At 59.7% G+C, this 25,537-nt stretch overlaps 2 protein-coding genes across 3 annotated transcripts in view; one reads left to right on the plus strand and one right to left on the minus strand.

Moving 5' to 3' along the window:
* Positions 1 to 12,910, plus strand: part of GNAZ (G protein subunit alpha z) — a 42,224-nt gene extending 29,314 nt beyond the window's left edge. For both annotated transcript variants that reach the window (XM_060028430.1, XM_060028429.1), the window contains one exon: positions 11,227 to 12,910. In XM_060028430.1, coding sequence (XP_059884413.1) covers positions 11,227 to 11,571 — 345 coding nt within the window. In that variant the 3' untranslated portion in view covers positions 11,572 to 12,910. The remainder of the gene's footprint in view (positions 1 to 11,226) is intronic.
* A 5,397-nt stretch (positions 12,911 to 18,307) lies between these two features.
* Positions 18,308 to 24,017, minus strand: LOC132436035 (radial spoke head 14 homolog). The gene is made up of 5 exons (XM_060028431.1): positions 23,923 to 24,017; positions 22,602 to 22,868; positions 21,492 to 21,594; positions 18,778 to 18,896; positions 18,308 to 18,665 (listed from the first exon to the last, which is right to left on the minus strand). The coding sequence occupies exons 2-5, from the start codon at positions 22,798 to 22,800 to the stop codon at positions 18,619 to 18,621; spliced, it is 468 nt and encodes a 155-aa protein (XP_059884414.1). The 5' UTR covers positions 22,801 to 22,868; positions 23,923 to 24,017; the 3' UTR covers positions 18,308 to 18,618.
* Between the last annotated feature and the right edge of the window lie 1,520 nt (positions 24,018 to 25,537).

Here is a 25,537-nt window from a genome sequence, read left to right on the forward strand (position 1 = left end):
ACCTGCTGCCCATGGCTCTCCAGCCTTTCCTCCAGGAGGGGTGGCCTAGGGCTGTGCCCAGGGGTGCAGAAGCTCCCTCTTGCTGAACAGTGTTAGGCAAGGGTGTTGGGGCCCAGGGGGTCCTCGGTCTGGTCCCAGGAGGGCTGTTTGCACTGCCATTGCCTCCCGTGGTGGCAGTGATGGTCTGCAAGCCAGGCCAGGCCTGCTCGCACTTGCATCATGCTGTTTGCTAATTTCCCCGTCAGTGACTGACAGCAGGGGGGCTTGGATCACTCCAGCAAGATTTAACACAAAAACAAATAGAAAACAGTTCTCATTTCAGCTGAAGCTGAAAAGGACTGGAAGGACTGGGGCTTTAGAAGAGGCATGCTCCCTGGGAGCGGGAGCGGTTGGAGGTGGGGGGAGGTGGGCGGATGAGGTGAGAGCAGGTGGGACCCAGAGCCCGGACCTCATCCTAGGCTGCCAGCCTTCCTCCCTGGGCCTGGGCATGACATGGGGAGCTGGGAGCAGGACACAGGAGCTCCAGCCCTTGCAGAGCAAGTGCTCCAAGTGTGGCTTTGGGAATCTGGGAGTCAATTCTAACTCAGTCCCCCCCCCCAATCCAAAGTTACGAGATGCCCACTGCCCTCGTCCCACCTGCCCGGGGCTCTACTGGACGCCTGTGGGATCAGGAATGGTCCTTTCTGGCTCTGAGATCCTGTCGGTCATTGCTTCTGAGGCTCAGTGAGAACAGAGAGCAGAAGAATGATGTGTGTTTGGGGTGCAGGGGCTGGCTGGCCACACAGACTCCCAGGGGACAGCTCGGTCAGGCGGGCAAAGTCCCCAGCCAGGGCATGAGCGTGTTTTGGTGCTGGGGTGGGGCAGTGACCTGCCTGTGTGGCCCCAGGGTCATCATGTGTCCACCTGTGGTCCATCTGGGCTGTCTGGCTCCTGAGAACTCGCAGCACGCCGAGGACAGCACGGCTGTGTCAGTGGAAGGGGGGCGCTCGGTGGAGCACACTCGTCCCGAGGCACCCCGGTCCCAGCCCCGTGCCGGGCACCATGGGGAAACGGTGGGGCCCAGGGCGCGGTCCTTCCTCTCCGGGGGCAGGTGTCCGGGTGGGAGGACGAGGGCAGGGGAAAGAGGCTGGGCCTCAGGTGCTGTCACGGACCCTGCACACAAACCTCTAAGCCCCCCAGGCGGGCTGCCACACTTGCTACTACTCTGGGTCACCCTAGCCCCCTCTGAGCCGTATACTTTGGGAGACTGGGGACCAGCAAACAGGCTGCCTGGAGAAGGTGGGTGCTGAGCTTGGGGCGGGGACAGGTGGCGTCAGGCGAGGTGGCCCGAGGCTGAGCTTCCGCTGTTTCTGGCAGGTTCAGGATGGGTTTCAGGCCATTAGGGCCCGAGCACAGCTTCTCCGCAGCCTTTATCTTGTTTAAACAGCCCTACTGTTTGAAGTGGCAGGCCTGGCTGGCGCTGTTACTACGAGCGTCACAGCTGTCACTCGATGGGGGGCAGCGGACAGACAAACGGTGCCTCTGACCTCTGGACCCGTCGGAACACACTCGCACCCCAGTGAAGCCCCATCTGTCACTGGCCCAAGGCCTGCAGGGCTGAGCCTCCTCCTGCCCCCACCTGGGCTGCGGCAAGCCAGCCCCTGGGAGGTGAGAGGCGGTGGTCCTTTGCTGAGCCCCCTTCTTGTGCCTGGGGAGGGGGGCCAAGGGCTGTGAGCACCAGGACTGTGGGGCGCGAGGTGCACCGCCCCAAGCACTAATTCCTCTGTGCTGCTCGCTAATCCCCACACTCTGGCCGCAACTTCCGCGGCCCCTCGGGCTGCTCGTCTGCAGGTGGCGCGGAGGCCAGGGGTCAGGGCGGCAGGAGCTGGGGCACCGACGGGGACACACAGTGGAGTCGGTCCTGGGGTCGCCGCACAAACCCCGGAGTTTGGAGGAGGAAGATGAACCCCGAGCCTTCATCCCCGGCAGGTCAGGGGGTTCCTGATAGTTTTAAAGCCAGAAGGGCACCTGCCTGTAAACCCCTTTTCCCCTCGTTTTGCTCCACGATGGCGCTGGGGCGAGAAGGGACACAGGCCACTGCCGGCGAAGGGCCGGGACGGCACGGAGCCTGCTGCGGGGAGCGGGGGAGGCCCGGCGCTGCCAAGTGTCAGGGTCCTGGTTGGGAGGAGGGGAGGCTGGGGGCGCAGGCGGGCCCCTCCTCAGTGGCCGGGTCCGACTACCTGGACAGGCAGGACACGCGGCGCCGGCGTCCTCTCACTGTAACCCCTGCACACGGCCGCCTTACCGACCACCTACATCCCGCACCATCCAGCCCTGCCTGCCGTGGCCCCGCGGCCACCAGACCACTCACCCTGCCGGGCGCTGGAGAGAGCAGCCCCCGCAGACCGGGTGGCGGTGCTCAAAGCCACAGCAAATCAACAGAAGGGTTCCAGCTGGCGACTGGCTACTTCAGGGTGGCTCAGGGATGCCCTTGAGAGCCCACCCCTCTGCCGGGACCCAGGGGAGGACAGCCTGGTGAAGGCCCCACGCGGGGATGAGTTGGGGCCAGGCAGAAGGTGCCGGGTCGCCCCGCTGGGATGGGAGCTGCTGGAGGGCTATGCACAGGGCAGCGAAGTGACCCCAGGTTACAGAGACACGGAGCAGAGGGAGAGGTGGGAAGGAGATTCCAGGTGTGGCTGGAGGTGCCGTCAACTGGACAGTTACAGGTAGAGCCCATGGCCCGACTCCGGGACCCTGGCCTCTGTCGGGGTATTGTGTCCACTCGTGGGTACTGCCTCCCCTGGCAGAGGCAGCCAGACAGTGCCCTCCCTCCATGCCACCTGCCCCAGCTTGCTGGCTTGGCACTGGGTGGTCAGTGCACGTGTGTCCGCTCCTAGGGCCTCAGTTCTCTTAAGCCAGGATTGCCCCTTGCTTCTCTCTGTGTTTCCGAGGGTGACTGCTTGATGTCCAGGGAAAGGTGCCGGGCGAGGCCGGGCTTGGATCTTGGACGCCGGTGTCGGCGGTAGGGATGCTGGGCCTCCAGCTTCCTGTCACTGCCTGTCAACCACGTTTCTACCATGACTCACTTCCCGACAGCCCAGAATAACTGCCGTCTCCTGGTCGGCAGGACCTGAGACTCTTGGGTGAGGTCAAGTCCAAGGCCAGCCGAGGCAGCCATGGGGGCTTGGCGTGGGGCTGCCTCAGGGCTCCTCGCTCAGGCCCCCACTCCTTTCAGCCTGACCCGCTCACATCACCCAGGGAGCCCTAAAGCTGAAGTGAGCCAGGGAGAAAGGGGGTCAGACAGAAGATGGGGGGTGGGGCTGGTTGAGTGGGCGTCTGGTGCCAGGGGTCAGAGTAGGGGATCAGGGCCTGCACTGGGAGGCCTCTGAGGTCCCAGGGACACGAGAGGGCGGGGTAGGAACATGCTGAGGGACTGGAAGGGGGACGGGGTGCCGAGAAGCGCCGTGGCTGTGCCTGGTGGAGGGGAAGGCGGCGGCGGGAGGGGCACGGGGAGTGAGCTGCCTGTGCGGCAGGGCCGTGCCAGTCGATCTTGGCCTGGGTGTCCCGAGGGCCCCACTGACCCTGGGCAGCCGAGGGGGAACGCTGCCCACCCCAGAGAGAGCAGGGGGTGGGCGGCAGCACCCCCAGCTCGCCCTGTTGCCCCCGCACAGGCTGCGGCACCACCCACTCTGTGCCGCCCGTGCAGATGAGCCCCGGGGACAGTCAGGGGCTCATCGATCCATTAGCCTCATTAATCAATTCTCCATTCTGGCGCGGCCAGCACTTAGGTTTGTGGGAGGAAGAAGTGAGGAGCGCTAACCAGGTTGGTCTGGACTTGACCCCGGTCATCCAGCTCTGTCCCCAGGCACCTCCCCGTTGCCTGAGGCCAGGAGCCGGATGGGGATGGCAAGGACCAAGGGGTGGCTGTGGCCATCAGAAGCTCTCTTTGGGGCAGAGGGGCCTGGGCAGGCCAGGCTGGCCCTCACAGCCCCCATTTCCACATCCATAAACGGGGATGTGGGGAGAAGGCCTCACAGCCACTGCTCTGAGAGGAGCAGAGAGCTGGACCTCTGCACATCACAGCAGCCTCCGCGCAGAGGAGGAGCAAGGCCCAGAGCCTCCAGGGGCAGCTGTCGAGGGCAAGGCACCATCCTTCGGTAACAATCCCACCCCCGCCCCTCCCACTGGGAGTGCCACCCACCCAGGGCACTGCAGGCAGGAGCCGGTACCAGAAGGACCTCCCCTCTTCCCTGCCCACTGCCCTGCCCGCCAGGGAGAGTGAGATATCCTCAACACCCGGAGGCCCTCCCCCACTCTCAAGAAGTAGACAGTGATGGACAGTGTGGTCTAGCCAGCCAGCCAGGGCTGGGCCTGTGTGCCCCTGTGGAGAGGGACACCTGGCCCAGCTCAAAGATCGAGCGTCTCCTGCCTTCAGTCTGTGTTGCTGTGCTGCTGTAGGGGCCCGAGGGTGGAGGCTTCCTCCCCAGTTGCCATGGAAACTGCATGCTGAGTGTCTGAGTATAAGCTCAACCAAGGGATGGGAGCAGCTGCTGTCACAGACTCTCAGTGTTAGGAAGGGCCCGAGGGGCTGCCCCACTCCTGCGCTGGGCAGCGCAGAGGGCAGCTCTGAGGCCTTCTCGCCTGCATCTCCCTGTGGGCGCTGGACCACCACCACATCTGCTCTCTTGTCTGCACAGTGCTGTAGTGACTCCATCCAGGCCTGGGTGAGTCAAGCACACAGGCCCTGCCCTCCTGCAAACACTTCCAATGAGGGACGCGATACTGGGGGTGGGGGTGTGTGTGTGTGGAGAAACACAGGTTCTGGTGACAGTGGGGAGCCAGGGCTGCCTGGGGAGGCCCGAGCGTCCCATTCCCATCCCTGCGGGCGTGAGAGGAGGTCTGAGTCATCTCCTGCACCGGCTCTGCACTGGGCTTCTGCCAGGACAGCGCGGCCATGCTGCCTCGCTGCCCGAGGCCTCCAGCTCAGTCTGGGGCTGTTGCTCTGCTTCTTGCCACCCCACCCTGTTCCCAGGGAGCCCTCCTGCCTGCACCCCGCAGCCTAAGGGCAGACGCAAGCCAGGGCCTTGCTCCCCTGAGCCACCCCCACGACCCGAGACAAGCTGGAGCCCCGAAAGGGAAATAAGCTCCGGAAGGATAAGGACCCTCGGTGGACGAGTGGGGGAGCTCAGGGCTTCGAGCCACTGGGCAGCCTGAGGGCTGGGCCCGGCCTCTTCCCCGCAGAGCCCAAGGCATCTCCCAGCAGGGCCCCCTGAGCACCCCCAGGCCACACTAGACTTCTCTGCAGCTTTGCATGAAGATAAAGACACCCCTCTCTCACCCACAACGACCAGCCCCCCACTTCTTCGGTGACAAAGAATAAGCTATTTCCCTGAGCAACCAGTGCCGTCCTCGGAGGGGTTTTACTCTGGAGGTGCAATCCTGTCTTCACACCTTTCCACAGTTGCAGGTGCATGTAACACAGGCCCCACCACCCCCACCCCTGTGCACCTGCCCGGACCTCGGGACCTGGGTGTGACGGGAGGGCCCACTCGCCCTCTCCCCGCTGGAGAAGGCTGGGGATGTCCAAGCCCGGCTCCCCCGGCAGGGCTCAGCGTGGGCCAGGGAGGTCTCGGGGGCTCCTCCCACCCACCAGGCCCAGAGCACAGGGCTCCGGGCCTCACCTGCCTCCCGGGCAGTGGAGGCGGGGAGGGCAGTCAGCACCGCACAGAGGACGACCCCAGACTTCCCTCTGGGACGTGCCGCTCGCTGGGTCAGCCGCGCCTCCGCACCCCTCGAGCCACACCACCACAGAGGGAGCAGAGGCTTGGCTGTTACCTTGTGAAGGTGCCAGCTCGATACCCAGCCCTGGCTGGACCCTCCCCCTTGGCCCATGCAGCCAGGGTGCTGCCAGGAGGCCTCGCTGCCCGGTCCCGCCCTCGGCGCCCGTGGAGCCTGGCACCGTTGCCCGGGTGGGGCCTGGAGGCTGAGCCTCAGGGCTGGCACCGTCGTGGTGAATGGAGCTCATTCATGTCCTCAGCCCGGCCTCCCAGCTCTGCTTCCAGCGTTTAAAGGTAAATTCACAGTTCTCAAGAACAAACACTCCACACGCTCCTGCAACAGGCGGACCTGGGCTTCCCAGGCCGAAACGGAACTGAGAACTCGTGTTAGGGACGAGCAAGCTGAGTCCCAGGGCGGGACAGAGCCTCCCTGGGCTCTGAGCCCCAAGCAGCCGAGCCAGCGCCACGGCCCAGCCCCGCTGCATCCTCTTCCCCCGCCGGCTGCCCGCTGCGGCCCCAGGCCTTGGCCGTGGCTGGCTTCCCGTTGCCTCATCCTAGCCTCACAGGGCCCCTGCTCCAGGCCACCTCCCCTTTTATCTCTGAGTCATGCCGTGACGGCCGCTCTGGTCACGGGTGCCCGGTGTGGAGACTCAGCTTTCCAGAAGCGTCACGTTTTAGCCCCCAGCCTCGGGAGCAGGATCCCTAACAGACCGCGCTGTACGGGTGAGGAAACTGAGGCTCAGACAAACAGGAGCTGGCGGCTGGCAGAGCAGGGGCTCTGGCCCTCGTTGGCCACTCCACGAGCTCACCTCTCCTCCGTCCTCCTCACACCCAGCAGGGCGCCTGGAGCGCCTCTGCCCACGGAGGCTGAGGAGGGGTGGGGGGTGCGGGCCTAGCGGTGAAGGTTGCTGGCGTGCCGGCGGGCTGGGGTTTCCGGGTCTCCCGGGCCCTGGGGTTTGGGCCGGTTCTGGGAAGGGCTGAAACCTTGACATCACCCCCACTTTATGAGGTCTGGGACTGGAGCCTCTGCTGTGCCCAGGGCGAGCCGAGCAGTCAGCGTTTGGGTGGCTCCCTTGCCTGTTGGGGAACCCGTGCTCCCCTTTTGTAGAGTGCAGGGCTGGACTTGGGCGTCCACATTTGGGGCCAGTGCCCGCCAGCCAGCCCGCGAGGAAGCCAAAGGCAGCCCTCTTGGCCTATTAAATCAAGGAAATGGGTGCTCGCCTGGCAATCGGTGCTGTCCTGTGCCCCTGCAGCAGTGAGCGAGGGGCTGAGTGGGTGTCACAGGTTCTGGGCAGCCGTTGGGTCTCCAGGCTGAGCAGTTATGGGGCCCCCAGAGCAGAGGAACCAGGCAGAGCTGGGAGCCAGCAGCCTGGAGGGAGGTGCTGGTGGCCCTGGGGCTCAGGATGGCAGCTGAGCCGGGTCTGCAGAGTCCAGCCCCCTCCCTCTCCATCCCACCTCCCGCAGAGGCTCTGTGCCGGTGGGGAGGGGGGCAGGTCTTGGACAAGAGGAGATGAGGTCACCCCAGTGCCAGGGTGCCGGCAGTGAGTGGCATGCAGACTGTCTGCTGGGAAGGCAGCCACAGGCCGAGGCCCAGCAAACCTGGTTCCTCTCAAACCAACACTGTGTTGCTCCTGCAGCAGTCCTGGTGCTGGGTGCCGTGATCGTCCCCATTTTACAGATGAGGACACTGAGGCCGGGAGAGGAGAAAGGACTTGTCCAAGGTTCAGCGAGCCCTGGTGGTGAGAGCGAACCCCAGGCCGCAAATCTGTACCCATAACAGGGACACCTGCCCTTTCGTGACTCAGGGGAGCCTTCATGGGGGACCAGGGCCGAGGCTCCCCTTCGCGCCCCAGCCCCGGCCTCCTCAGGATGTTCCAGGAGCCGGTCTGGTCCAGGCCACCACGGGTGCTGTCACGTGGCGGTTGTGCTCAGGGTAAAGGCCTCCACCACTGAGCTCGGCACTTAGCAAAGATTCCAGTCTCCGAGCAGCAAGCTGGAAGGCCCTCAGAGGGGGGTCACCAGCTGCAGCCCCTGGGGAAAGTCCAGTCTGTTCGGTGAGGTTGAGTGTATTCGGACGTGTCCAAGCGGGAGCTTTCTCTGCAAATGGCTGAGAAATGACTTGTGCGCCACCCTGGGGACTGTCCGGCTGCCTCCCAGGATCTGACGTGTGCTGTTACAAATCACTGGTTCCTGCCCCTTCCCGAGCATGGGATCGCCACCGCTGCCCAGGCCTCTGACGGGAATCGTCTGCTCTGTGTCATCTCCGTACACGATGTTTCTCACTGTGAGCAGCTCCTGGAGAGAGCTGGGTGGGCACCAGAGCCCTGGGTGGCATCGCAGGCAAGCAGTCGTGGGGTATTTTCTCCTGGGAGGAGCAGCTGCAGAGCTGAGGGCGTGGAGGGCCTCCTGCTGGGGGAGCGCTGGGGTTGGTGCAGACACGGGGTCCTCACCCAGCCCTGGGAGTCGCCTGTCCAGGGCCCCATCCCCTGTGTGAGGTGGGTGGCCTCCCCGGCTTGCAGTGAGAGGATGTCTGCGTCAGGCTGGTGGAAGTCATGGCAAGACAAGGCGTGATGGGCAGAGTCCGGTGACTCCAAAGCTGCCCCAGCTTCATTCACCCCAGGGCCCAGTGGACCACACGAGGACGGGGCCCAACCCTGTGACCCACAGCACCAAGTGGGTAGAGTCAGAACCGGGTGCCAGGGAGGCGTCGGGGAGAACGGGGCCACAGCTGGCCCCCAGGCTGAGCACACCCTCAGGACCAGGGAGGCCCTGAACGCAGACCGAGGGACTGGGGTTCCATCCTGGTGCCCGAGCACCCCAGCCGTGTGCGGCAGGAGGGGGCGCCGGGGTGCGGGGCTGGGAAGAGGAGTCGTGGAGGAGGCCACGGAGGGCGAGCCAAACGGGGAGGGGGCCCTGGGGGAGGCCCTGCCCGTTGCGCCTTCCTCCCGTACGCACACTGTTGTGTGTGCTTCTCACGGTTTCCAGAGTTACAGCTCAAAACAGCACGTTCCTTTCTCAGTGATCTGTGACTCAGGTGTCAGCGTGCTGCTCGGCCCGCGCGCCCATGCTCGGGCTCCTGCTCGGGCTCCAGGAGCCTGCACAGCAGTGGGTAGCACCAAGGGGCTCCAGCTCCCCCTGCCCGCCTAGTGCCTTCTGGGACGGCTCCTCTCCTGGCTGAGGGACCTCTGTGTGGTGGGTCCCGGGACACAGTGCCCGCTTCACCGTGCTCACGCAGCGGCTTTGGGGGAGAGCAGGTGGAGCTCCCAGGCTCCTGTGTTTGTCCAGCCCGGCCAGTCAGTGCCTCCCACGGGCTCCCTGAGCACTGCCCGCCTAAAGGATGGCCTGTGTGGGTCCCCACGGTTTGTCCCAAGGGAGAGGGAGGGAACAGGGAAACCTGAGCCCCACCTGCCTGGAGAGCAAGAGGAGCCCCAGGTGTGGGCAAGGGCCAGACTCGAGGGGCGTCTGTCTGTCCTGCTCAGGCCACACAGCAGTGCCCGTCCTGCCGGCCTCCTCTGCCCTCTGTTGCCTGGCGAGGCTCGGAGGGACATCTGTGGGGTAGAGGGGCCGGGCCCTGGGGTCTGAAGTCAGCCTGGGGTGCGCTGAGCAGGAAGGGCAGACGCAGCCTGTCGGGGCCCTGGGGCCTGCTCCACGCAGGACATGGCAGCTGAGCTCTTCCCACGCACACATGCCCTGGAGGACCGACCCCTCTCGGCACACGTGCACTGTTTCAGCAGGAGCAGCTGGCCTGGATGCGGGAGGCACCTGGCTCTCACCCCCAGTGACCTAGCAGGGTACATGGAGGCAGGCCCAGGCCCTGTGCAGATGCTCATCCCAGCACCCCTGCCTGGCCCACCCATCCTTGAACGCCACTCCACACCCAGGGCTTGGCCTGGCCTGGCCACTGGCCTCTCGTCTCTGGGGCCCCGTCACCGGCACGAGATCTGGGACCTGCTGGCGGCCCTCAGAGCCTGCTCAGCAAGTGTCTGCTCAGTGGATTAATGAATACATGCTAATGGCCACATCTATTATTTATCTGATGTGAAATCTGGGGTCAGAAGCACAGCGTCTGATTATGACGTCATTCCCATGAGATACGACAGCTCTGCTGGTCCCTACCACGCAGCTTCCGGGAATCCGTTAGCGCTAATTACTACCCAGTAGAATGTAACATTCCTGGACCACCACTTAACTGCGTGTGGCACGTCGTCCGCTCCTCCAGGCACACCTGGGGGTCCTGCATCCTGTTTCTGTCTGCAGAGGGCTTACCCCACCCCGCACACACCCAAGACCTGAGGCTGCTCACTTTCAGGGCGTCTGTTATTCCTGAGCTTGTTCTAAAGAAGGCACAGGGTGGGTTTCGGAAACGGGCCCTCCCCGGTGGAGTGCAGGACCTGGAGGCAACGTCTACGTTGTGGTGGGGGCGGTGGTTCCTTCTCAGCACTGATGCTGTCAGACCATGTATCTGAGAGAAGGCAGGTTCTGTGGGAGAGCAGGGCTTCGTGGGGCCTCCCCCGGGCACTGCCACCCTGGGGCCAGCAGCACTGCCCGTCCACCTTGGAGGAGCAGCAAGCCTAGAGCTCCTGGCCGTGGGACTTAGAGCACATTTCCTGCCTCTCCAGGCCTCAGTTTCTTTATCTGCAGAATGGGGATAGGAAGGTGTGAGGGTGGAGCAGGCCGGTGCCTGTGTCCACCCATCAGCACCAGCTGCAGCTTCCCTGTTGTTACCACATCGTCAGAAAAGTCCTTAAATCCGATACCTCCGATCTATACCGGCCCCACACTTGGGACGCTCATCTCATTCATTTTACTTTCAAACACTGGGCAGCTTTCACCAGCAGCAGGAGTCCCTTTAGAAGTAGGACGGTCAGTTGTGCGTGGGAGTCAGACGAGGGCCCTGGGTTCCTTGAAAACCCAGAGGCTCCACGGCAGGGTCACGGTCCTCAAGGGGAGGTAGAGAGGGCCAGGGCCACGCTCTGTGGTCACGGTGCCTCCTGGCCGCCGTCCTCGCGTCCTCTGTGCTGGTGGGGGCGGGGCGGCCACGGGATCCTCCACGTGGCCTTGAGTGAGCACACCGCCGGCAGGGGCCAGGCCTGCCCAGCTCTGCCCTGCACCCTTGCTTTCGTGAACACAGGCCTCCCCCTCGCGGACTCCAGTGAGGACTGATGCCCTGCCTGGCAGGATGGAGGCACGGGGCCAGCCAAACCCCAGCAGGCGGAGCTGACTGCCGGGGAGGCTGCCCGCGTGCTGCCTGCGGGGGATGCAGCGACGGTGCCCCCATGGGAGGCGGGGCTTGCCCGTGCAGGCGCGGGGCCCCAGCCGGCAGCCCCGAAGCCACGTGCTGTCAGCGACCACGGGGGCCAGAGGGGGCCAGCGGAGTCGGAGAGCACAGGGCCAGCTGGGGCCTGGCGGGGAGGGTGCTCTTGGGCCTAGCAGGGCCAGGCCGTGCTGACCGCCCCCCCTCCCCCCCCAGAGCCGGATGGCGGAGAGCCTGCGCCTCTTTGACTCCATCTGCAACAACAACTGGTTCGTCAGCACCTCCCTCATCCTCTTCCTCAACAAGAAGGACCTGCTGGCGCAGAAGATCCGGCGCATCCCACTCACCGTGTGCTTCCCCGAGTACAGCGGCCAGAACACCTACGAGGAGGCCGCCGTCTACATCCAGCGGCAGTTCGAGGACCTGAACCGCAACAAGGAAACCAAGGAGATCTACTCCCACTTCACCTGTGCCACCGACACCAGTAACATCCAGTTCGTGTTTGACGCCGTGACCGACGTCATCATCCAGAACAACCTCAAGTACATCGGCCTCTGCTGAGGAGCCAGCGTCGGCTGTGGCGAGACTGGGGCATCACACCCCGACCCGCGCTGGTGACCAGCACGGGGGCAGAAAACGGGGGCCCGGAGCGTGTCCCCCGCCCCGCCTCCTCGGCCCCCACGTTTCCGCAAACATGAATATGTACGGATAGATCGCTAGGTAAGTAGACACACTTGCGCACACACACGCACACACACACGCGCACGCTCTGCAGACAGCAGGCTCCCCGCGTAGCTGAGGTCCTGTGAAGACTTGAGGAGCTGTCACCAAGTCCACCCCGAGCCCCTCCTGCCACATAACCCTGCCTTCCCGACGTGGCCCCACTCTGCATGGGGGTCCGAGGGACCACAGGGAGGGGCGGCCGGCTACCTGGGAGGAGACCCAGAGCAGGGGCCACGCCGCCCCACGTGCGCGCTGGGACCGGGCACCAGGCCTGCGACAGCACTGACCAGCCCTCCGGCCACTCACAGCTCTTTTTAAACCGCTTCAGAATATGCAGCAAAACTCCACATGGTGACACGCGTGGCGCAACTTGTCTCAGACCAGGCGAGCTGGGCGCCAGCTTTTCTTCTACGAGTCGGACGTTTTATAAACCGAAACCTGGTTTTTCTCCTCTGACATCCTTTTTCTTTTCTTTTTTTTTTTTTGGCCAAATCTCGTGGTGTTTCGCAGAAATACAGAAAATTTCCAATGCAGTTGAGTATTCTTTTTTAAATGCAGATTTTCAAAACCTATTTTTTTTTTCGGGTGGTCCTTTTTGTGTCTGGCTTTGCTGAGTGTAAAATTGTTACCTGGACAAGTCTGTCCCTCTGCGCCCGGCAGCAGCCTCGGCGCCGAGTTGTACATAAGCCCGTGCAGCGTCCTGTTGTTACTGGTGCGGTTTCCGCTTCGTTTTTCTTTCAGAAAATAAATGTGATGTATTTAAAGAAGGTCCTTCACCCAGGAGCGAACGAACAATAGCTAAATGTCTTGGTATTTAAAGAGTAAATTACCTGTGGCTTTTCTGCAAGTGGAGGAAAGGGAGGCCAGAGGGCAGCCTCGACTCCTGTGAAGGCTCGGCCGCCTCGCAGCCTGAGGGAGGCCCTTCCTGCCCAGGGCCCGGGGCACTGCCACCGCCACCGCCACGTGGGTTACCTTGGCTGAGGGCCGTGTGCAAACACGAAGGCGCCGCCAGAGCCCTTGCCAAACCTCCTCTCGGCCTTTGGTACCCTGAGCCCGAGGTTGGTGTGAGGAGTTACAGCCAAGGACTTTAAGGGATGTCGAGAGGGAAAGAGGAGCTGGCGATCGCACGAAAGTCCGAGATTGTCTACTTTACGAAAATAAAATATCCTGAATGAGCCGAGCCTCGTCCCGAGTGCTGTGTGCGTGGACGGCATGCAGGAGGGTGGCGGGGACACCGTCCGTGCTGAGGTTCCTTTTTCTCTCCCCGCTCCCTCCACATGTTTAGGAAAAACCATTTTGAAATGAATGTCAAGAACAAACAACCCCAAGAGTAGAAAGATGCTGCAAAAGAGGGAGACCTGCCAGGCCTGTGTGTCCCAAGGGGCTGAGGTTTGGGGGTAATGATGGTACCAGCCCAGGCTGCACCATCACCTGGACTCCCCCCCGACCCTAAAGACACCTCCACTAGGGTCAGAATCATCCCCACAGAGCGGAGGAGATGCCCAGTGGGCCTGGAGGGTGCTGACAGCTCCCGGCATGAACGGCGAGCCTGCAGGGTGTTTGGAGGAGGGGCCCCGCCGGCCCACCGTTGGCTGACTCGCCAGTGTGGTTAGGGGGCCAAGGGATGGAAAACACTAAGTCAAGGAAGTTTGTTCACACTGCACCGGGCTCCTTGCAGACTATCTTATTCCACACTCATCCCTGCGGCGGGGTGTCAGCGGTGACCCATTTTACAGATGAGGCAAGATGCCCAAGGTCAAGGTCAGGGAGCACCGGAGCCATCCTCCCCGAGAGGAGCAGAGCGGGCCGGTGCCTCCCAACACCTGGGTCCAAGACCTGGGTCCTCGCCCAGCTCTGCACCTGGACAGCCAGGGCAGGAGCCCACGGGGGCACAGAGCTACCCCATGTCGCCTCCTCAAACCCAGGACCGGACATGAAGCCCCAAGGGAGGGATACAGATAGACACACACGTGTGCAGGTACACAGCACTCAGACACACGGACCTGGCTCTTGTTCCCCCCACCCCTGAGCCCACGTGGGGGTCCCCTTCACGCCTTCCCACATCACCAAACGGCGAAAACCCAAGGGGCTTTTGTATAAGAAATAACCTGTGACTTAAGATCTTTGAGACTTATTTTGCACTTTAATGCCAACTGTGAAAAGAGCAGTAATCTCAGCGTGAGCATCTTTAACTAAAAATACACAGTGAGAGGGAAATGGAAGGATTCTGCCTCCTGCCCAGATGTGTTCAAGGAGGGGAGGAGGCTTCCCTGGGACAGTGGTCCCCTCGCCGCATCCCCCACAGTCTTTATCTGCTCCAGTTCTTCCTCTCACCAGCTGATCCCTCTGCTGACAGGACCGTCCCCATCCTCACGGCCCAAGACCCATCATCCCCTCAGGGCCCAGCACCCCAGGCCATGAAAGAGCCCAGGCCATGAAAGAGCGCCCAGGCCAGGCTGAGGCGGGAAGGGGTGTTTGCACCGTCTGACCCGCCTCCTTCCCCTGCTGCTGCCTGAGCAGTGCCTGGCACGGGGGAGGCACGTGCTAAGCTGCATCCAGAGAGGTCCACAGATGCGGTGTTAGCTGCAAGCCCAGGCCCAGCAGAGGGGACGGGGACAGGGGGCCAGAGTTGGTGGAGGACGGCCCTGAGGGGAGAGGGTCCTCTTGCCAGAGGGGCAGGGTCACCACTGGGGGGCCCTCGTGCTTTGCTAAGTCTGGGTGGGGAGGGGGTTCTACTGTCTGCCAAGGGCTGTCAGGCTGAGGATGTCCACCCCTCACCCTGTGCTCCCATGGACGCAGTACCCCCATCTCTCTCCAGCCCCCAGTGGTGATGGCGGGATGCCAGGGATGCCCCCGCCGCCTCCCCACCCAGCCCTGGCTCTCTCCTCTGGGCAGGGAGGGCACCTGCCTCTGCCCACAGCCCAGCTGCACATGAATGGGTCGGGACAGCGGGACAGTGGAGCTGCCCTAAAGGTGGGCCGGCGGCTCTCAGCGCCCAGCACTATGTGTGCCAGGCAGGGCCTGAGACCACCATCAGAGGGCCCGAGGGGTTGGGGACACTTCCAGTGGGCCCCCAAATCCAGTTACAGAGGAATCCTGGGTGTCAGCCTGGAGCCCTCTCCTACGGGATGCTGTGTCCACACAGGGAGGAGACGGGTTCCTCCAGCATCCCTGGCGGCCGGTCACTCAGGGCCTGGAAGACGGGGCGCCTGGCATTTGCCCCACGATCCCGGTTTCTCCTCTCCTGACAAGCAGGTCCAGGCCTGAGAGCCAGAGCAGCCCTGCTGGGCGGTGGCCGGTCCTGCGGCGCCCCCTGCTGGCCACTCTGGGAAACCACGCAGCCAGCTGGACCTGGCCGGGCGCCAGGGCCCAGAAAAGGCCTCGTCCCCACAGATACCCCAACACATGGGCGTGAAGTGCAGCAGGAAAACAGCCGACAAATAGTCCTTTAAAATCCTGCATAGAAACTGCTAAACCACCAGTATTTGTTGAGTGCCAGACACGTGCCCAGCACTCCGCCAGGTGCAGAGGGTCCTTCTGGTCGTGGCCGTGGACAGAGAACCCAGACCCATGACCACCAGCACGAGAGCCGCTGCGCCCTGCATGCAGACCGTCCCGGAAGAGCCGCTGGACCCCTGTGACCTGTTGCTCCCAATGGGCTTCGCTAGCGCCCGAGGCCCCACGCTGGTAAGAGTGCAGCCCCAGAAGTAGATGCCCTCACCCACCCAGACCCCCACCCACAGGCCCAGCGAGGACACCCCCAGGACACGGCTACACGGGCCAACCCAGGAGCTGCTGCGCTCAGGGGCCACTCAGATGGTCCTCCTGGGGCGCCTACCACACTGCATGTCCCCCTCCCTCCCTCTAGCTACCCACCCCCACCCCACCCACTGCTACCTACCCTTCCCCAGAGTGTCCCAGGCCTCCTCTGGGCACGGACTCCTGTGATAAATCCTACGATAAAGTGCAAACTACACCCCCTGCTCCCCATGGTGAGCCTAGTGCTTGCGGATTCCGGCCTGTCCACCAGAACCCAGAACACCTAGAGCTTTTGTAATTAAGACAGTGTTGGGCTGGCCCAGGTACCTTCTCGGACTGAGTGTGAAAAGCAAAATTCTTTCACTTTCAGAAGAAAATACGGCAGGATATCTCCATGAGCTATTAGCACCAAATTCTCTTAAACAACACCAAAAAAAAGAAAAAAGTCACAAAGGAAAAGATTGATGAAACTCACTACTATTCAAATGAAAAACTGCTGGACCAATGAATAAACAAACAGAGAAAAGCCACGCAGATAGCCTGGGAAGTGATATTTGCAATATGTGTGACCAGCAAAGTGTTAGAATCTCGGATAAACGAAGCACTCCCTCAAATCAATGAGAAATGGAAAAAACAACTCAGCAGAATGGGCTCAGGCTCCTGGGAGGCCCCGGGCAGGAGAGGAGATGGAGGCGGTGCCAGGCAGAGAGAAGACGCCCCTTCCCAGCCTTGGGGGATGGCAGAGCCATAGGACAGCGACAGCTACACGGCTTAGCACTCGGCCAGGCTGCTGGGAGGGAGCACGACGGGCTCTCCAGCTGGGAAGCCATTGTGCTCTCTGGCCCCATGACGCCCTTCTCTGGGGAAGCCCTGGGGAAAACCAGCTCATGCAGGTCCGCCGGACTGGAGTAAGTTCACTGAATGTAAGTACACACGTTCAAACAAGGGATGGGCAGGCTGGGGTTATAATCAGGAAATGGAGCCCATGACACACATGGGTACATTCCCAATGATAGCATTAGGTTTTTCAAGTACCAAAGGGATACGTACAGCAAAATCCATTTAGAGAGTTTTAAAACATGGAAGGCAAGATCTATATACAATTACACCTATGCCCCCTTCAGTGGAAGCGCAGAATCCTAACCACTAGACCGCCAGGGAATAATACAAAGACATATGTTGGGGATGAATTCACCCACTACTGGTGGCTCCAGGGAGGGCAGGAGAAAGGGTGCTGGGTGGGGGAGGTTCACAGGGGGCTGTATTTTGTTTTGTTTTGTTTTGTTTGCAGTACGCGGGCCTCTCACTGTTGCGGCCTCTCCTGTTGTGGAGCACAGGCTCCGGACGCACAGGCTCAGCGGCCATGGCTCACGGGCCCAGCCGCTCCGCGGCATGTGGGATCTTCCCGGACCGGGGCACGAACCCATGTCCCCTGCATCAGCAGGCGGACTCTCAACCACTGCGCCACCAGGGAAGCCCAGGGGGCTATATTTTTTTAAGCAAAATCTCAAGCAACTATGAAATATGGTTGAATGTTAAGATTTAGCAAATCTGGTGATGGTTCCTGATGTTCGTTATCATCATCTCTCTCTTCCCCTGGACGCTTACACAGGTCACAATGATTTTAAAAGCCTTGAGTGAGAACGGCAAGTCCCCTCTCTCCACACCCTGGGAAGGAATGTTCCTGAGTGGTGAGCAGAGGCGTCCATGGAGCTCAGCCCCAGAACTGGTCCTTTATGGAGACGCCCCGATATTCCCAGGGGCCCTCAACCGTGGTCGCCCAGGAGAACCAGCCAAGGTGCGTTCAAGGAAGATGTGGGCAGGGCCCACCAGGTGACGTGGGATAGGGCCAGGGATGGGGTGGTCTTTTAAAAAGACCACCCGGGGTGCTGCTGTCTGGCCTGGCACACCCAGCCCAGCCCAGCTAGAGGAGGGTATGGCCCCGGCTGGGCGGGCAGCAACCCCAGCTCCCAGGGCTCTGCTCAGCCTGCCTCTCTGCACCTGTTCCCTTAGTCACTTCTCTCTGGGCCCTGATTCGGGGAGTGTTCCCGCCTGGTCCTCACTTCAGGCCTCTGGAGCAGGGGGTCCCATCAGCCTCAACGTCCCAGATGGGGAAGCAGCCTGTCTAGGGGCACACGGGGAATGAGGGGATGGCAGAGGGACCTGGTCTGTCCAACTCCTGGCCCGGGACATCTGAAGGCCCATGTCGGCCTTAAGGCACCCCCTTTAAGGCCTGATATCCTGCCTCTTGGAATGAGCCCCTCATTTAAAATTGCTCATTGTGTCTTGTGACAGGATGGGTATCAACCTGACACGAATCTCAACCCTCCAGCTGCGGTCGGTCAGCGGGTGGTGGTTACCCTGGACTCAGCATCAGATTAGCAGGAGCAGTCAGCTGAAGGGGACGGTGAGCCCGGGGTGGGGTCTTTCATCCTTAAAAACGTGCCCCGGTGCTTCTCACAAGAGGACATTTACAGGGCTCTTGTCACCAGGGAAATACAAACGAAAACCAAAGTGAGACGCAAGCACACACCCACCATCAGAGCCAAAAAATCAAGTGTGGGTGCGGATACAGAACGCCTGGGACCCTCATACGCTACTGCTGGGAGCGTAAATTGGCAAAAGTCTTTCAGGAAGCCATTTGTAGTACCTTCTAAAGCTGGACATAAAGTTGCCCTGTGCCCAGCAATTCTCTCCAAGGCGCACCTCAGAAGAAATGCATACACATGTCCATCGAAGACATTTGTAAGAATGTTAGCGACCACTGTATTCTCAGCTGCCACACACTAGAAACAGTTCAAATGGCCATCAGCAACAGAGGGGATAAACAGACCGTAGCGCCCTCATATAGTGTGCATACCACACTGCAGAGCAAATGGGCAAATACACAACGCACAACAGAGACGAAGAAGCTAGAAACAAAATACTACAGACTGTATGTTTCCACTTATGTCAAGTTTAAAGAGGCACAGACTAACCCATGGTCTTATAACCTGAAGACAAATCCGCCGGTTTACGTTTGGGTGAGGGGTGGTGACTGGTAGGGGCCGGTGCCGGCCATGCTCCGCACGCTTCTTCATCTGGGTAGCGGTGCCGGAAGTGGCAGGTTCACTTAGTACAAGTTAGTCAAGCGTTCACGTATGACGTGTGCCTTTTTAACATGTATATGGTACCTTAATAAAAGCATAGCTTTTTAAAAAATATGCTCTAAACTGTGATCGGCACGGCAGGCGCCTGACTAGGAGAGGAGACCGAGGGCCACCCAAGCGCCCACGGTGAGCCTACCTGCAGGCAGCTGTGCCAGGTGCTTGAAGGCCAGGTGCAGGTTCTCCCGGCAGGCTGATTGGGGGTCGCTCAGCAGGAAAGACAGGGCGTAGATGACGTCATGCTCTAAAAAGCCATCTCTGGGGAAGAGAAGTGGGATTTAGACACAACGAACGTGCCACGAGAGGATCCAATAAGAACCTAGAGGCGGTTGCCTGCCCTCCCGGCCCCTGGAGCCTAAGCCCGTGCCGGCTGGACGGGACCGCATTCCTGCGGCCTCCGGAGAGAAGGCACAGGCTGGGGGTGGCCCTCACGTCAGGTGAGAGCAGTGCGGCCTGAGTGGTGGAGGACGACTCCAGGCAACAGAAGTGCATGACCAACCTCCCCGGAGCAGCCGGGCTGAGCTGACCGCTTCTCTCCACCTGCCGGGCACAGACCTGCGGACTGTCCAGGGCAGCCACGTGCCTCCAAACCCACGCAGGCCTGTTATGCTTCTTGTTATAATGATATAGATTCACTGAATATCAGGTAAGCCAATTTGATGGGAGAAGAGTTGGTGGTTTTTGTTTTTGCTTTGATTTCCTTATGAAAACAAAGGTGAATGTTTTGGGAAACTCCAAGGTCAGTGTCTAAAAAGATAAATAAATAGGGCTTCCCTGGTGGCGCAGTGGTTAAGAATCCACCTGCCAATGCAGGGGATGCGGGTTCAAGCCCTGGTCTGGGAAGATCCAACATGCCGTGGAACAACTAAGCCTGTGTGCCACAACTACTGAGCCTGTGCTCTAGATCCCGTGAGCCACAACTACCGAAGCCCACGTGCCACAACTACTGAAGCCTGCACACCTAGAGCCCGTGCTCCGCAACAAGAGAAGCCACCACAATGAGAAGCCCGCGCACTGTAACGAAGAGTAGCCCCTGCTCACCACAACTAGAGAAAGCCCACACGCAGCAACAAGGACCCAGTGCAGCCAAAAATAAATAAATACATTTATTTTAAAAATAGTGAGATGATTGTGAAGATTCTCGAAGGGTTTTGCATGCAGATCACTTCATTAATGTCTGAGTGCTTGCTCTACGTTAAAGAATCAAAGCTCCATGATGTTACAGGTGCTGGTTTAAGCAAAAAAGATGATGGGAAGCTCCATGCAGTGGGCCCATAGCCAAGAAGAGGCACGCAGGGATTGCTGACTGCCTGATCGTTTAGGGGTTTGGGGTTAAGGTGAACTGTTTGAAAGGAAGATACAATTTCTTCCAATCCTAGCTTTTTAACCATTCCTTCTGATTAACCAACTAACTGCTGGGCCCAGTTACATCTGGTGAGGGTTTCAAGGCTGCATCTCTCGAGGCTGAGGTCAGAACTAAATGAGAACTCAGAGCGGGGCCTGGCCCAGTGCCCAGCACACAGGAAGTGCCTGACTGTGCTCTGCCGTGAGGTCTGTATGAGTCGTTCTGGGAGAAGGAAATCACAGTGGGACCCCCAAGTTGCAGGGGCCTTCCCTGACCCCCGGTGTGAGGTGTCCGGGCCTCTTCACTCTGCGCCCAGGTGCCCACTCCGAGTCACCCTGCTGGTAAGTCAGCTCTGTAAGCTGTAACTCCCCAAGGTGACAAGAGGCCAGGCCCCTGGCTTCCACACTCATCCGCTCCCTGTCACTCCTCGTGTGGATCCAGGAAGGCAGGAGGTTTCAACATGGGCAGTTACTCAGGGTTTGAGGGGTGAGATGACCATTGAGCCCGGCGGACTTCAGAAGTCGGCCCCGGTCACTTCTGCCCTTTGTCCAGCGTGGTGTGCTAGAGTGAGCTGGGTCTTGGAATCCTGGACCCTGGGCACACCAGCTGCCTGCTCCAGGCTCCTCCCCGCCCCTTGCGGTGGTGCTGGAAGGGACATTGGAGAACAGTGTGCCAGTCACATCGGGTCCTCAGTCGGTGACAGTTTCTGCACCGAGTCGCCCTGCTAAAGTGGTTACAGCCGGGAACCACCCCCCACACCTCCTATGAGGATAAACAGACCTATGGTCACTGTCACTGGGCTCGTAGTTTCCTGTAATCCCCAAACTTCAAGCATCCCTCCTCTCAGCCTCCGTCACCCTCCCTGGGGTTACTCCTAATGTCCAAATCGGGTCCGGAAAGAGGAAAAAGGAGCAGGAAGAATGAGAGAAAGCACTTTTCTGGATCTGTCTCAGATGAGAACAGTGAGACTCGACCAAGAGCCTTGCCAGGTCAGAGCAGGAAAGGGCGGCACTGCAGATGCCAGGTTCGAGCCCACTCCCCCGTTCTCCCCGGCACCCGTCTGCCCTGTTTGGTGCAACACCTGTGAACTGGGGCGGTCACTGTGTCACCACCTCCCCACACGCACCCAGTTCATAGCGACCTGTTGGGCCAGGGCTGCGCAGGGATTGGGCTGGCCACCCCCCTCCCAGGGACCTGACATCAGAACCCAGAGAAGAGATGGGAGCTGAGGGGTCGAGGGGACCAAGGGGCTGAGGCGGCCATCTGGAGGTGGCCCTGAGCAAGCGGGTGTGTGAGTTCCCAAAGACCACCCATCTGTGGGGAGAGGGAACCAGAGAGAGAGCGCCCGCGGCCAACCAAGCCACCACGGGGCTGACACTTCACGTGCATGAACTCATTTAACTCCCTGCCCCGCGAGCAGCTCATTCAAGGTCGTTCAAGCATGTGCCACCCCAGGGGAGGGGTGCGGCTCCAAAGCGTGACATTGATACCCAGAGGCAGCTGCTCACCTGCCCACGTTGTGGGTGGCCATGATATAGAGCACCTCAGTGGTCTTGATGCGCACCAGGTCGTTGGTGTCCATCAGCAAATCTTTCAGGCTCTCCAGGCAGCCTACGGGCAGAAAAACCTCTGAACATTCACCAAGCTCAGAAACCAGCTAACCTAGAAGTCGACAAGTGAGCTGATGTCCAGAGCGAGAGCACCAGGGCTCTACTGTTTGGGGGTGTGAGGGCATCGTGTGGGTGATGGAGTGTTTCAGAGTCACTGGCGGGGACTCTGGGTGCTAGAAAGGCTCATCCCCCAGGACCCTGTCATCCAAACCCCCTCGTGAATCTCTGCACACCTCCTCCCAGTCCTCCACAGGGTTCAGAAAATGCCCTTTGCGTTTGGAGAGACCGGAAGTCAAATTCCAGCCTTGTCACCCACTAGTCGCGTACCCTTGAAAGGGTTACACCTCGGGAAGCCAGACTGAGCACCTAAAAATCTTGCCTTATTTACTTATGGGGCAGCCCTAGCCTCACACTGCTTCTCTCTGAGCCTCCATTTTCCTCTGTGGGTTGAGGCGGTTCCTTCCCTCCCAGGGCCAGTGCTTCGAGGACTAAGGTAACACGGGCACTGCACGTATGGCAGCGCTGGCCCAGAGTCGGGCTCGTTAAATAGCAACCTTTTTTATTGAAGCTCCACCCGGCGTAGGGACCGCTACCACCATCTCTGGGATTAAACTAGCCCTTCAGATAAGGCTGGTGGGGGAGGCGGCAGTTCACTCATCGTGGGCCTGATCTGGGACAGGTGTGACCGTGCCACTAAAATCAGTTCAACTCTTATGTGGGTAATTAAGGGAGTGGGACACAGTGGACACAGGTCCCCGTGTGTGTGTGGTTTCAGTAGGGCCAGTGCCTATCTTCTGTGACAGCCTTGCGGGTGAGACAGATAAAGGCCTATTGGGTGGATGTGTGGCCACCGGGTTGAGTCATAGCAGAGGGGGCTGACCACTGGTGGTGTCCAGTTGAGGATGGGCTGACCAGCTGGGAGGGATGCTGTGAAGGGGCCACCTCAAGCTGCTCTGTGTCTGTCCATCCAGACCACAGTCGTGGTCACTTGGGCTGTGCCACGCTCACCTATGCGGATGGCTGTGTAGACGTGCTCGGGGTCGTGCATGAGGTCATGCAGAGCCATGAGGGCTTTCTGCCTTGTCAACAGGTCCTCCGACTGCAGCTCCTCGTTCAGCTTGGGCAGCGCCCGGCAGCCGTAGGCAATGGCAGCCTGGGTGGGGTTGATGTCGGGGGGCAGGTACTTGGAGATCTGGGTGTGGGCCATCTTCCCACGCCTCCCGCTCCTGCACAGGGCGGCTCTGTCGCTTTCGAAGTGAAGCTCTGCAGAAACCACTGATTAAAAGAACCCAAAAGTTGTCAACATTGCTGCTGTGATTTGGTATTTTTACTTCCATTTTACAGATGAGCAAACTGAGAGTGAGAGCAACAAAGGGATTTGTTCAAGGTCACAGTGAAGCCCAAACTTCACAGTGAAGTGGCGGCCCAACCTGCAAACTTCAGAGTTCTCCCGATACTTTATAGGCTGGGCCTTGGGACAAAGGCATTGAAAACACAAACTAAGCCAAATGAGCAAACACTGTATCAGCTCCATCCGGTGCTTATCTTGTGCCAGCAATACCTGATATCCAACTCGGCTACCCCAGGAGGAGGGGTGAAGGAGGAAACGGAGGTTTAGGGGCAACGAGCCGTGGAGGCCACGAACTAGGAACCCATGTTCAAATCTGGGTCTAGCACATCCACCCATCAGGGACCCACAGTCGGATGCTCCCGGCACATCCATAGAGAAGGAAATAAGGTTAAAGTGCGATGTATTTTTATTACACACACACTTTGAGCAACTGTAGGCAGTGTGGCTTAGTAGTTAAGAATGGGCTCCAGACCCAAGCCAGTGGGTGGCCCTTGACAAGTTATTGCCTCTGTGTCTTTCTGCAGCTCAAAAGGGAGATGATAATAGCACCCACCCCCACCCCAACCCCCGACCCCCGCCAAGCTGCCATATTCGCTGAGACTCTTGAGCCTGGCTCACCAGGGCTCCAGATACTTTGTCTGAGTTATTATTAAGCTGATGGGGGTTGTGACCGCGTTTAGTGGCAGTGACAAACCCCTGCCTGTGGGAACCGACTCCACTAAGAGAGGTGAGCCGGATTCCGGGCACCTGGTGACTAGGGAAGGAGGAGAAGGGGCCAGGCTGGAAGAGAAGAGGGGGCCCAGCCATTTGGGATCGGGGCTCCCCTCTCAGGAAACGGTGGGCGCCAGGGACAGGGGCCTACCCTCATCTAAGGGGTATGGGCTGCCTTGGGGTGGGAGGGCGCGGGGCCTGTTGATCAGGACCGGGTGGGTCTGGGGACCCCTGGCCCCTGGCCCCTGTCGGCCGCCGCAGACTCACCTGCTTCAGCGCGCAAGGTTCTGTAGCACTTGCCCGTTGCCAGGCGACCCGGTTGCCAGGCGACCCTGAGCAGCGTCAGCCACGCAGCTCTTGCACACTCGGCGCCCACCGCGCAGGCGCGAACATCCCAGGCCAGGGCCGGCAGTAAAGTGGGGTTGGTGATATTTTACAGGGTTACTGTGGGGAACAAAGGCGGCTCAGCTTTGTTCATAGTGCGGAAGGGAAGTGTCTATGTGCGCCTTTCTCTGTACTGGGCACTTGGCACACTGTTAATCCTCAGAGTAAACCTGTGAGGTGATAACATTCTCCATTTTACGGACAGGAACCTCAAAGAGGTTCAGTAGCTTCTGCTGAATCACTGAGGCCTGATTCCAGGACTGCTTAGCCCTGGTCCAGGCTCCTTCCTCGGCAGGCTGACTGGCTGGTGACAACACAGGTCGGCCCCTGCAGTGGACTCAATGCACTGCTGGCCAGAGCAGTTGTTCTTGAAATCAAGCCAGAGCCAGCCACCACATACACCAAACCCTCCCAGGGCTCCCCACTAGTCTCAGGACAGAGTCCGGACTCCTAGCCTACCGCTCGAGGCCCTGGGTGAAGGCTTCCTCCACACATGCTGGATTCTTTCTTAATCCCCCAAATGGCTGACTCTTTCCTGCAGCTGGACTGCTTGTAACAGTATCCACTTCTTTGTTCTTCAGGACACAACTTGTTGTACTCTTCCACCAGGAAGCCGACCTTCTGCCCAACTCAAAATTAGCGAGTGATCCTATAGCTTAATTACCCCACTGGCACACTTCCCTCTTCTTATTCTCTACTTGCTTGTCTGTTTCCCCCAACAGACTTCCCTGAGGGTGGAGGCCACTTCGGTCCTGGTTCCTTGCCTCCCCAGTGCCAGGAATATACCAGGAGGCCTTTCGGTAAGTGTAGAAGAAGTGAATGGTTAATGGATTTGAGTCAAGCTTCATAATCAAAGCACTTTCACCATCTTGTGTGATCCTCACAACAAACCCTTGAAGTACGTAGTCAGGTCCATTTTATACCAGAGTAAACAGAGGAGGAAGTTGAGCAACTCAGGGAAGCTCACCCTGAGGCCTGAGCCCTTAGCAGTGAAACTCACTAACAAAGACACCAAGCGTCGGCCTCCAGCACATTTAACTCTGACACGAAGGCAACTGACTTCGATCTGTGTGCCATGGACCCCACTTTGTGATGTGGATGTCTGCCCCTACCGCTGTCCCTCAAAGGACCAAGTTGTGAAGGGTCTGTCTAACCTAGAGCATCCTAGCTTTTGTACAAAGGTGGTGTGGAGAGCATTGGGCTGGGATTTAGGAAAGCTGGGTTCCAAATCTAGTTCTAACTCATGAAGCAAATCCTTTGGAATGTGTGAGCCTTCATTTCCTTGCTTGTGAAATCAGGGAGCTGAATCAAGTAGATTCTCAAAGCTGGGAATTCCAGATCTCTCAGGATTTGGTTACAGAGAGTCTTTTTGTAAAATCGTCCTTCAATTTTCTGTTTTTCAATCTCCTTTTTATTATTTTTGCAAACACACACATAACATTCTATGTAGCATATATGTTAATTTGTGAGACATAAAAATATAATAAGCACCTGTGAA

Source organism: Delphinus delphis, chromosome 13, assembly GCF_949987515.2.
Source record: "Delphinus delphis chromosome 13, mDelDel1.2, whole genome shotgun sequence".
NCBI lineage: Eukaryota > Metazoa > Chordata > Mammalia > Artiodactyla > Delphinidae > Delphinus > Delphinus delphis.

Bases quoted from the DNA above. Each gene is read 5' to 3' on its own strand.
- LOC132436035 (XM_060028431.1), bottom strand. From the start codon at position 22,800: ATGGCCCACACCCAGATCTCCAAGTACCTGCCCCCCGACATCAACCCC. The intron at 21,595-22,601 runs GTGAGCGTGGCA...TTCTGCCCGTAG, and splicing joins CTACACAGCCATCCGCATAG to GCTGCCTGGAGAGCCTGAAA. The intron at 18,666-18,777 runs GTAGGCTCACCG...GCTTTTATTAAG, and splicing joins CCTGGCACAGCTGCCTGCAG to GTACCATATACATGTTAAAA.